Genomic DNA, 12,237 nt, shown 5'->3' with positions numbered 1-12,237 from the left:
GCATTACCAAGAGGGGGTAGTAATCAGAAGGCTGCACCAGACCAGGGAGTTTCTTAGCAGCATCCCTAACCCGGGCCCCAGGGAGGCAGCAGACTTCCCTGTGGGATGGGTCCGGTCGGCAGATCAGGCCCTCTGTTCCCCTCAGAAGGGAATCACCTATGACAATGACCCTCCTTTTTTTCTTAGTTGAGGCAGTTGTAATACGTGGGGCTGTCTGACTCGCTCTAGGCAACCCCCTGGATGGAGCCTCACCTTCACCCACATCCTCTGTGGCCGGTCCCTCACATTCCAGAGCCCCATATCTGTTGCTTAAGGGCAACTGGGCAGGTGAGGGAGGCTGGGGGGAGATTCGCTTGCCCCGCCGAGCAGGGACCCGTTTCCATTCCCCCCCATCTCTTAGGTCCCCTCTTTCTGCTCGGTGGCAAGAGGGTAGGGGGTTCTCTGCTTTCTGTGGAGCCGCCTCCTGCTGCCTCTGCCTCAGGGAGGGCAGGGTGCGGCTCCACCAGTCAATCTCCCTCTCACACTCCCGGATGCTCCTCAACCTCTCCACTTCCTCCTTCAGCTCTGCCACCAGGCTGAGCAGATCATTCACCTGCTCGCACCGAACACAGCAGTTGTCTCTGCTGTCCGCCGGTACGAGTGCCAGGCTCAGGCAATCCCTGCAGCCAGAGACCTGGACAGGTGTGTCCTTGCGTGGGGCCTCCGTCTGGGTCCCCATACTCCTTCTAGCAAGAGCTTTACCACGGGTGACCACCCCTCGGTCATGAGCCCATCTGTATGTCGCATCTCTTCCTTGTTGGCCCGAGGTGTCATGGGCCCACCGAGCTATAAACAGTTCACCCTTATGTTGCCAGTCCGGATCCACCTGAGCCACTTCAATCACAGAATCATAGAATCACAGAATGGTAGGGGTTGGAAGGGACCTCTGTGGGTCATCTAGTCCAACCCTCCTGCCGAAGCAGGGTAAATCTTGGCAGCCTGATCCACCTGCTGGTTGTTTTGATGTTCTTCTGTGGCCCGACTCTTAGGGACATGGGTGTCCACGTGACGCACTTTTACAACCAACTGCTCCAGCAGGGCAGCAATATCTTGCCACAGTGGGGCAGCCCAGATAGGTTTGCCTCTGCGCTGCCAGTTGTTCTTCTTCCATTGCTGCAGCCACCCCCACAAGACATTGCGCACCATCCTGGAGTCGGTGTAAAGATAGAGCACTGGCCACTTCTCTCGAATGGCAATGTCTAAAGCCAGCTGGATGGCTTTCACCTCTGCAAACTGGCTGGACTCACCTTCTCCCTCGGCAGTTTCTGCAACTTGTCGTGTAGGGCTCCATACAGCAGCCTTCCACCTCCGCTGTTTCCCCACAATATGACAGGACACATCTGTGAACAGGGCATACTGTTTCTCATCTTCTGGCAGGTTGTTATACAGTGGGGCCTCTTCAGCACATGTCACCTCCTCCTCTGGCGATACTCCACAATCTTTGCCTTCTGGCCAGTCCATGATTACCTCCAGAATTCCTGGGCGACTGGGGTTTCCCATTCGGGCGCGCTGTGTGATCAGTGTGACCCACTTACTCCACGTAGCATCGGTGGCATGATGCGTAGAGGGGACCCTCTCTTTGAACATCCAGCCCAGGACCGGCAATCGTGGTGCTAGGAGGAGCTGTGCTTCAGTGCCGACCACTTCTGAAGCAGCTCGAACGCCTTCATATGCTGCCAGAATCTCTTTTTCAGTGGGAGTATAGCGGGCCTCGGATCCTTTGTATCCCCGGCTCCAAAACCCCAGGGGTCGACCTCGAGTCTCCCCTGGTGCTTTCTGCCAGAGACTCCAGGTTGGGCCATTCTCCCCGGCTGCCGTGTAGAGCACGTTTTTAACATCTTGCGCTGACCGGACTGGACCAAGGGCTACGGCATGAACTATCTCCCGTTTAATTTGTTCAAAAGCCTGTCGTTGCTCAGGGCCCCATTCAAAATCATTCTTCTTCCAGGTCACGTGGTACAGAGGACTTACAATCTGGCTGTAATTTGGGATGTGCATCCTCCAAAAACCCACAACACCTAAGAAGGCCTGTGCTTCCTTTTTGCTGGTTGGTGGAGACATAGCTGCTATTTTGTTGATCACATCCATTGGGATTTGACGGCGCCCATCCTGCCATTTTATCCCCAAAAACTGGATCTCTTGCGCAGGTCCCTTGACTATACTTTGTTTAATGGCAAAACCAACTTTCAGAAGGATCTGAACTATTTTCTCCCCTTTCTCAAAAACTTCCTCCGCTGTGTCACCCCATATAATGATGTCACCCGTATACTACAGATGTTCTGGGGCTTCACCCTTTTCCAGTGCAGTCTGAATTAGTCCATGGCAAATGGTGGGACTGTGTTTCCACCCCTGGGGCAGTCAATTCCAGGTGTACTGGATGCCCCTCCAGGTGAAAGCAAACTGTGGCCTGCACTCTGCTGCCAAAGGGATGGAGAAGAATGCATTAGCGATGTCAATTGTAGCATACCACTTGGCTGCCTTAGACTGCAGCTGATACTGAAGTTCTAGCATGTCTGGCACGGCAGCCCTCAGCGGTGGTGTGACTTCATTCAGGCCACGGTAGTCTATTGTCAGTCTCCACTCTCCAGTAGATTTTCTCACTGGCCGTATGGGACTAAGAAAGGGTGAGCGAGTTTTTGTGATCACTCCTTGACTCTCCAGCTGGCGGATCAGCTGATGAATGGGGATGAGGGAGTCTCGGTTAGTGCGATATTGTCTCAGGTGCACCGTTGTGGTTGCGATTGGCACCTGTTGTTCTTCAACCCTCAGCAATCCCACAACGGAAGGATCCTCCGAGAGACCAGGCAAAATGGACAGCTGTTTATTTTCTTCCGTCTCCAAAGCAGCTATGCCAAAAGCCCACCGATACCCCCTTGGGTCCTTGAAATACCCTCTCCTAAGATAGTCTATCCCAAGGATGCACGGAGCCTCGGGGCCAGTTACAATGGGGTGCTTCTGCCACTCCTGCCCAGTGAGGCTCACTTCAGCCTCCAATACACTCAGCTCTTGGACCCCCCTGTCACTCCCGAAATACAAATGGACTCTGACCCTTGGAAATCTGATGGCATTAGAGTACACTGTGCACCAGTGTCCACTAGAGCTTTATACTCTTGTGGATCTGACGTGCCAGGCCACCGAATCCACACCGTCCAATAAACACGGTTGTCCCTTTCCTCCACCTGGCTGGAGGCAGGGCCCCTCTAATCCTGGTCAGAGAATTTGCTGCTCACTTGCTGTAAAAATGACTTGGAGGTCCCTTCCAGAGGATTGGAATCGAGATCAAACTGCCTACCTGGTCTGGAGAGCTGATTGCTGGAAACTGGAGTGGCATTTTTCCTAACAGAATCCCCTTTTGTGACTGTTTTACCTCGCAACTCACGCACTTGTGCCTCTAGGCTTGAAGTAGGTTTTCCATCCCACTTCCTCATGTCCTCTCCGTGGTCACGCAGGTAAAACCACAGGGTGCCCCGTGATGTGTAGTCTCTGTATCCTCTCTCCTGAGCAGAGAAACGCTTGCCCCTAATAGCTGAGACACCGGCCTGCATAGGTGGGGAGTAGCACATGCTCTGTTCGAGTCGCTGGATCTTCTGGGACATTTTCTTCACAGCTGAGACAAGGGAGGAAGAGAGACTTGCCTCATATTGCCGGAGCCGGACAGCAACCTCATCCACAGTCGGTGCCTCCTCACCTTTCCCGTCTACTACTGCCAGTGAGTTGGCATATGAGGATTGTGCACTATCTCAGGCACTAGTCAGAGGGACCCCAACCCTTGCTGGAGCTCCCTCTGGGATCCCAGCCACCTGCCGGAGATCCCAGCCTTGGAGACGTCAATCCCTCTTTGAAGACTCCCCCTTTGGGCCCCGCTCCACAGGCTTTTACCTAGCAGAGACTTACCATCCGAGGTACCTCTTTAGCCCAACCCTGCGTGACTTTCGCCACACCTTACGAGCAGGCTTCAGTGGGACTCTAACCCACCTCCTGTGGGACTCTAACCCACGTCCTACCAAGAGCTCCGTTACTTGTTAAAAGAATGCCTTAATTAATGTCAAGGGGACTTACTTGGAATCCTTCGGTCCGGGGATCAGAGGTTCTCCTCGAGAATCCCTCGATGCTGGCTGGAGGTCCCGTGATCCCGCGGATCCGTCGGTATTCACAATCAGGGTCCCACCTGGGTCGCCAGAAACTGTCACCGAAAATCCGGGAATAAAACCTCGTAACACCAATGTAGTGTTAAAAGGCAGGCATTCTTTATTGCAGCACTGGATGCACGGGGGATAATTCCACCAAACGTGCATACCTAAAACCTTTTCCATGCAGTTTATATAGATCAAAAATATACATATTTATTTTATTCATGCATATTCAGTATTATTCTCTTTGGCGATTGGTGTAAACTTTTCTCGCTTCTTACGTAAATTGTTGCGCAGACTCAGTCACCCTCTTCTATTGTTCCTTTTGAGTAGGTGGTATTACTTGAGTAGGGGGTCAGCGAGTCAGTGGTCACGATCTCCCCCTGCCGGAATTACCTTTTACCTACTCGGCTCGCAATCTTGGCAAACCTGGTCAGTTTCTTCAGTCCGCTTCACAGAACCACACTCCATTATTTCTCTTGACAGAAACACAATTACCTACTATTGTTAGCATTAATGGTTACCTAGGGACTAGACCCTCTGTTCCCAGACCTAATGTCCAGGTGGGTAGAGCTGTACAAGGGACATAGCAACATTGTTCATGTTTATGGTTAACTGATTCTATCACCCTGGTTACATTTCCCCCCTTTGGAAGTTTTGAAATAATCATCTTTTCAATACTTCCATCCTAAATTAAATTATATTTTAGTTACACACTGATTCAATACTCTACTGTCAGTAATGATTCTATAACAATTCAGTTATCCACTATCCACTATATGATGGTGGGAGCGTCGTGACTGAATCACTTAAATCTTGTCTTTTGGCTACTGCTTGAATAATCATTTGATTGAAAGCTGTTTTGTTGGCGAGTTCCTTTTTCAAACAATAATAAATGAGTAATATCACTAAAAATACGATTAACAAATGTAGCCCAGTACTAATTAAGGATTTTACTCAGGAACTCAGATTCCACCCCAATCCATTGAAAATTTTGTCAAGCCAATTTTCTTCCAGAGTTCTTGGGAAGTATATTAATTGTTCTGCTTTTATTGACAGTCGATCCTTACTTCTTGTTTTCACTTTTAATACTTTAAACAATGCTCCCATCATCATCAGTCTCTAGCTCAGAATTAATTTTTTTCATATTTTACAATGATAGTCCCCCCTTTTCACACATGTTTTAAGATCAGTTTTGCAGTCTCTTGATCTCTATTGATGACTTTCTGTGAAGGGGCCTTCTTCACTCGAGTGTAGTGTATCCACGGTTCCACTCCTTCTACTTTGACAGCAGTGTAAGTTGTTAACAGTACCTGGAAAGGTCCCTTCCACTTCTCCTGCAGTGGTTCAGAGTTCCAAGTCCTTATGTACACAAAATCACCTGGTTGATATTGATGCACAGGTGTATCCAAAGCAAGCGATCTAGTCAGCACAATGCATTTTCGGAGTGCTTCGAGGGTTTTTCCTAAAGAAATCAAATACACTTTTAAATCTGTTTCCCCTGCTATTCTCATATCCCCTGGGATTAGAGGAGTTTGATAAGGTCTGCCATACAAGATTTCATATGGACTTACACCATCTTTAGATCTTGGTTGGATTCTGATTCTCAGGAGTGCTAAGGGTAAAGCTTGCGGCCATTTTAAAGATACTTTTTGACAAATCTTACTTATTTGTCTTTTTAATGTTTGGTTCATCCTTTCAATTTTCCCACTTGATTGCGGCCTCCAGGGGGTATGTAAATCCCAATTTATCCCTAAAATTTTACTTACTTGTTGAACTATTTCTGCTACAAAATGTGGTCCCCTATCGGAAGACATGCTCATTGGTACCCCAAACCTTGGTATTATTTCTTTTAGCAATATTTTAACCACTTCTCTTGCTTTGTTGGTGTGACAAGGAAAGGCTTCCGGCCATCCAGAAAATGTATCAATCAATACTAATAAATATTTAAATCCATTTTGCCTAGGTAATTCAGAAAAATCAACCTGCCAATAGTCTCCTGGGGAGTTACCCTGTTTCGTAACTCCTAAGGGTGCCTTTCTCCGATTTAAGGGATTATTTTTGAGACAAATTTGGCACTTGGCCACTATCGATTTAATTATCCCTGTCATTCCTACACACACTACAGATGATTTTAGGCTCGAGACCATAGCATCTACGCCCCAATGTGTTTGCTCATGCTTTTCTTTCGCAAGTCCTAACATAACTTGCGGGGTTACTATTACCTGTTTTTCTGGCATTACTCACCACCCTTCTGTATTTTGTGATGCTTTCAATTGTTGCGCCAATTGCTCATCCGATTTATGAGTACAAAGGACGTAGCATCATTGTTCATGTTTATGGTTAATTGACTCTATCACCCTGGTTACAGCAGGAGTCGGAAAGCCACCTCATCCACTGTTGGTGCCTCTTCACCTTTGCAGTCTGCTACTGCCAGTGAGTTGGCATATGAGGATGGTGCGCTCCATACAAGCTTTTTCCACATGGATCGTGTACACTGGACTTCATCTGGGTCTGTGGGGAACTGCTCATCGTCCGGGTCATAGTAGACCAGCTCCCGCACAGCTAATTCCCTCAAATACTGAATACCCTTTTCCATATTGGTCCACTTGCTAGGATAACATACAAAATCCTCACTGAAGGGGCACCTCTCCCTCACGCCTGAGAGAAGCCTCCTCCAGAGGCTGAGGACTTGTTACTTTTTCCCAATGGCCTTGTCAATGCCCCCTTCCCTGGCCAGGGATCCCAGCTGCTTGGCTTCCTTGCCCTCTAATTCCAAGCTTCTGGCCCTGTTATCCCAGCACCACAGCAGTCAGGTGACAATGTGTTCGCCTGGGTGGCGGCTGAAATCTTTCCGCATGTCTCGCAGCTCGCTCAGGGACAGGGACCGGGTGATGATCTCTGTCACTATCTCCTGGGATGACCCTGGCTCATTGTTATCCTTCCCGGAGTGATCTGATTTCTTTGCGTCTTTCTTTAGTTTTACAGGGGCGACTGCTACCGGCACAGGTTGGTCATTGGGCTCAGCCGCGATGCCTGCTGCTGGAGCTGGGGCTGGAGCAGCTGCTGTGCCCACCGGGGCAACCGGTGCCGCCCCTGCGGCCGTGGCAGTGGCAGTGGTAGCGGTGGTGCTGGTCGGGGGGGCTGTGACTACCTGCTGGGCTGGAGGGGCTTCAGGGCCAGCTGGGGGAGCAGCGCCAGCCGCAGTGCCTGCAGCTTCGTTTTCCCCCCCTTCCCCTTTAGAGCACTGAATCAGGTTGAACATGGCTCGGTAGGCGTGGGCCAGACCCCAGCACATTGCGGTGATTTGTGTCTGTCTGGAGTTCCCAGGGTGGCAGCACAGTTTTTGCAGATATTTTACTGGCTTGTCGTGATTCTGTACTTGCTCAGGGGTGAGTTTCAAAGACACCGGGGGTTCCCACTGCCCTAGACGCCTGCCCATGCTATCCCACACACCCAGCCACTCAGAGCTATCCAGCCCCGGGGCAGGTCTCTGCACAATGCTGTTAACTACGTGTTTAACCCTAAACAAAATCTGAAACCCATTCAGGAGGCAGAACAATAGAAACACGCTGACCTGAGCATCCCACGGGTACTCGAAATTCTCAGAAGCCCTTAGGACTAGCCTGAAGGAGAGAGGAGGGGTGAAAGAGTGGGGGAAAGCATCCCCCCCGGTTTTCCCCACAGATTGGGTTCGATTATTAACAAATTTCAAGACATAGAATCCGAGGTACGGAAATGACCGCAGTGCCGCATGCAAATACAAGCCTAATTTCATGCACAGTGATGTTATCATGTCATAAGTCGATATCGTACAGTACAGCACAGCAAAATCATAATCCTGATCCTTTTCCCAGTGATGATGAACAGCACCACAGGGAACACGTACAGCAAGTACAGGTTTACATACCACAGCCATTTGATCAAAGACAGAAACATTTTTTTTTTTTGCCAACGCGTATAACGCGCGTATAACAAAATCTAAGAAAGCTGTTTTAACACACGCTGCTCAGCCCTGCTGTTATCCCCGCCCCATGCTTGGGCGCCAAATTCAATGTTATAGTTTAGCTGCGGCTGGCAACAAAAGCGCCACGCGGCCGCCCCTCCCCCCGCCGGGGTGCGGAGGAGAATGGAAAGAAACAGGCAGAAACTGGTGGGTCGGGATAAGGGCAGTTTAACAGAACAGCAAGCAAAGGGAACAGGAACAACAACGATACAGATAAGGAGAATACACAAAACAAAACAGTAGAAAGCAGAACTCTCACCGCTCGCCGCTGCCACGTGCTCCCGAGCCGCAAGTGCCTTCCCGCCACCCAGCTCCCCCCCAACCGGAACCCAGCATGACGGCACATGGTATGGAATACCCTGTTCTGTTTGGCCAGGTTGGATCAGCCCGCCCGGCTGTGTCCCTTCCTGGATTTTGGTGAAAATTAACCCTGTCCTGACCGAACCCAGGGCAGTTGCCATCACAGAAACGTGGTGGGATGACTCTCATGACTGGAGTGCTGCGATGGATGGCTATAAGCTCTTCAGAAGGGATAGGCGAGGAAAGAGAGGCGGTGGGGTGGCGCTGTATGTTAGAGACTGCTTCGATTGTATAGAGCTCGATGATTGTGATGACAAGGTTGAGTGCTTATGGGTAAAAATGAGGGGGAAAGACAACAAGGCAGATGTCCTGCTGGGGGTCTGTTATAGACCACCCAACCAGGATGAAGAGGTAGGTGAAGCATTCTACAAGGGGCTGGCAGAAGTCTCACAATCACTAGCCCTTGTTCTGGCGGGGGACTTTAACTTACCGGACATCTGCTGGAAATACAACACAGCAGAGAGGAAACAGTCTAGGAGGTTCCTGGAGTGTGTGGAAGATAACTTCCTGATGCAGCTGGTAAGTGAGCCTACCAGGGGAGGTGCCTCGCTAGACCTGCTGTTTACTAACAGAGAAGGACTGGTGGGAGATGTGGTGGTCAGAGGCAGCCTTGGCCTTAGCGACCATGAAATGATAGAGTTCTCGGTTTGAGGTGAAGTTAAGAGGGGGGCCAGCAAAACCACCACCATGGACTTCCGGAGGGCAGACTTTGGCCTGTTCAGGACGCTGGTTGAGAGGGTCCCTTGGGAGAGAGTGCTGAAGGGCAAAGGGGTCCAGGCAGGCTGGACATTCTTCAAGGAGGAGGTCTTAAAGGCACAGGAGCAGGCTGTCCCCATGTGCCGCAAGACGAACCGGCAGGGAAGACGACCGGCCTGGCTGAAAAGGGAGCTCTTGCTGAGACTTAGGAAAAAAAGGAGGGTCTGCCACTTATGGAAGAAAGGGCAGGCGACTCAAGAGGAGTACAGGGGCCTCGTTAGGTCATGCAGAGAGGAAATTAGACAGGCAAAAGCCCAGCTAGAACTCAGACTGGCCACTGTTGTAAGGGACAACAAAAAATGTTTTTACAAATACATCAACCACAAAGAGAGGGCCAAGGAGAGTCTCCATCCCTTATTGGATGCAGGGGGGGAACATTGCCAACAAGGATGAGGAAAAGGCTGAGGTACTTAATGCCTTCTTTGCCTCAGTCTTTAATAGTCAGACTGGTTATTTCCAGGGTAGTCAGCTCCCAGTGCTGGAAGATAGGGAAGGAGAGCAGAACAAACCGCCCATAATCCAGGAGGAAGCAGTTAACAACCTGCTATGCCACCTGGACACTTACAAGTCTATGGGGGCCAGATGGGATCCACCCAAGAAGGAACTGGCGGAGGAGCTGAGTGCGCTCATCCTGAGTGCGCTCACTGGGCATGTGAAGGACAACCAGGGGATCAGGCTCAGCCAGCATGGCTTCATGAAAGGCAGGTCCTGCTTGACCAACCTGATCTCCTTCTATGACCAGGTGACCCGCCTAGTGGATGAGGGAAAGGCTGTGGATATCATCTACCTGGACTTCAGTAAGGCCTTTGGCACTGTTCCTCACAGCATGCTCCTGGAGAAACTAGCTGCCCATGGTTTGGATGGGTGTACTCTTTGCTGGATAAAGAACTGGCTGAATGGCTGAGCCCAGACAGTGCTGGTGAATGGAGTTAAATCCAGCTGGCGGCCGGTCATGAATGGTGTTCCCCAGGGCTCAGTTTTGGGTCCGGTCTTGTTTAACATCTTTATCAATGATCTGGATGAGGGGATTGAGTGCTCCCTCAGTAAGTACGCAGATGACACCAAGTTGGGTGGGAGTGTTGATGTGCTTGAAGGTAGGAAGGCCCTGCAGAGGGATCTGGACAGGCTGGATCGATGGGCCGAGGCCAACTGTATGAGTTTCAACAAGGCCAAATGCCGGGTCCTGCACTTGGGTCACAACAACCCCATGCAACGCTACAGGCTTGGGGAAGAGTGGCTGGAAAGCTGCCCGGCGGAAAAGGACCTTGGGGTGTTGGTCGAGAGCCGGCTGAACGTGAGCCAGCAGTGTGCCCAGGTGGCCAAGAAGGCCAACGGCATCCTGGCTTGTATCAGGAATAGCGTGGCCAGCAGGAGTAGGGAGGTGATCGTGCCCCTGTACTCGGCACTGGTGAGGCCGCACCTCGAGTACTGTGTTCAGGTTTGGGCCCCTCACTACAAGAAAGACACTGAGATGCTGGAGCATGTCCAGAGAAGGGCAACGAGGCTGGTGAGGGGTCTGGAGAATAAGTCTTATGAGGAGCAGCTGAGGGAGCTGGGGCTGTTTAGTCTGGAGAAGAGGAGGCTGAGGGGGGACCTTATTACTCTCTACAACTACCTGAAAGGAGGCTGTAGTGAGGCAGGAGTCGGTCTCTTCTCCCAAGTAACTAGCGATAGGACGAGAGGCAATGGCCTCAAGTTGCGTCAGGGGAGGTTTAGATTAGATATTAGGAAAAATTTCTTTGCTGAAAGAGTGGTCAGGCATTGGAACAGGCTGCCCAGGGAAGTGGTGGAGTTACCATCCCTGGAGGTGTTAAAAAAAACATGTAGATATGGCACTTCAGGACATGGTTTAGCAGGCATGGTGGTGATGGGTTGACAGTTGGACTTGATGATCTTTTGGTCTTTTCCAAACTATGATTCTATGATTCTACATGTGCACACCTGCAGGGCTATGATCTTATTAGCATCACGGAGAGGTGGTGGGATGGCTCCTGTGACTGGAGTGTTGGAGTGAAAGGATTCAGGCTCTTTAGGAAGGACAGGCGGGGGAGATGAGGAGGGGGTGTTGCCCTCTATGTCAGTGACCAGCTGGAGTGCATGGAGCTCCGCCTGGGGATGGATGAGGAGCCGGCAGAGAGTTTATGGGTCAGGATTAAAGGCAGGGCAGGGACTGGTGACATTATAGCCGGGGTCTGCTACAGGCCACCCGACCAGGAAGGCTGAACAGATGAGGCCCTCTATAGGCAGATAGGAGCAACCTCACGTTCACAAGCCCTGGTCCTCATGGGGGACCTCCAGCACCCCCATATCTGTTGGCGGGACAACACAGCAGGGCATAAGCAATCCAGGAGGCTCCTGGACTGCGTTGATGATAACTTCCTCCTCCAAGTGACAGAGGAGCCCACGAGGAGAGGTGCTATGCTGGACCTTGTTCTCACCAACAAGGAGGGGCTGGTGGGGAATGTGAAGCTCAAAGGCAGCCTTGGCTGCAGTGACCATGAAATGGTGGAGTTCAAGATCCTTAGGGCAGCGAGGAGGGCACACAGCAAGCTCACTGCCCTGGACTTCAGGAGAGCAGACTTTGGCCTCTTCAGGGACCTGCTTAGTAGAGTACCATGGGACAAAACCCTGGAGGGAAGAGGGGCCCAAGAAAGCTGGTCAATATTCAAGGATCACCTCTAAGGTCAGGAGCGATACATCCCAACAAAGAGGAAGTTGGGCAAAAATGCCAGGAGGCCTGCATGGATGAACAAGGAGCTCCTGGACAAAGTCAAGCACAACAAGGAAGCCTACAGAGGGTGGAAGCAAGGACAGGTAGCCTGGGAGGAATACAGAGAGATTGTCCAAGCAGCCAGGGATCAGGTTAGGAAAGCTAAAGCCCTGATAGAATTAAATCAAGGGCAACAAGAAAAGCTTCTATAATTATGTCGGTGATAAAAGGAAGGC

The 12,237-nt window shown here is 50.8% G+C and overlaps 1 protein-coding gene across 3 annotated transcripts in view; it reads right to left on the bottom strand.

Moving 5' to 3' along the window:
• The window catches only part of LOC104337743 (Golgi phosphoprotein 3), a 115,373-nt gene that overhangs the window by 38,789 nt on the left and 64,347 nt on the right, over positions 1-12,237 (bottom strand). The window contains exon 4 of one of the 3 annotated variants that reach the window (XM_075446562.1): positions 5,483-5,634. The exons of 1 other annotated variant lie outside the window; for it this stretch is intronic. In XM_075446562.1, coding sequence (XP_075302677.1) covers positions 5,483-5,634 — 152 coding nt within the window. Of the gene's footprint in view, positions 1-4,282; positions 5,635-12,237 lie in introns of those variants that run through there. One more of the 3 variants, XM_075446561.1, reaches the window with a different exon arrangement.

Source organism: Opisthocomus hoazin, chromosome W, assembly GCF_030867145.1.
Source record: "Opisthocomus hoazin isolate bOpiHoa1 chromosome W, bOpiHoa1.hap1, whole genome shotgun sequence".
NCBI classification, from domain to species: Eukaryota; Metazoa; Chordata; class Aves; order Opisthocomiformes; family Opisthocomidae; genus Opisthocomus; species Opisthocomus hoazin.
This window is presented reverse-complemented; position numbering and strand designations above follow the sequence as displayed.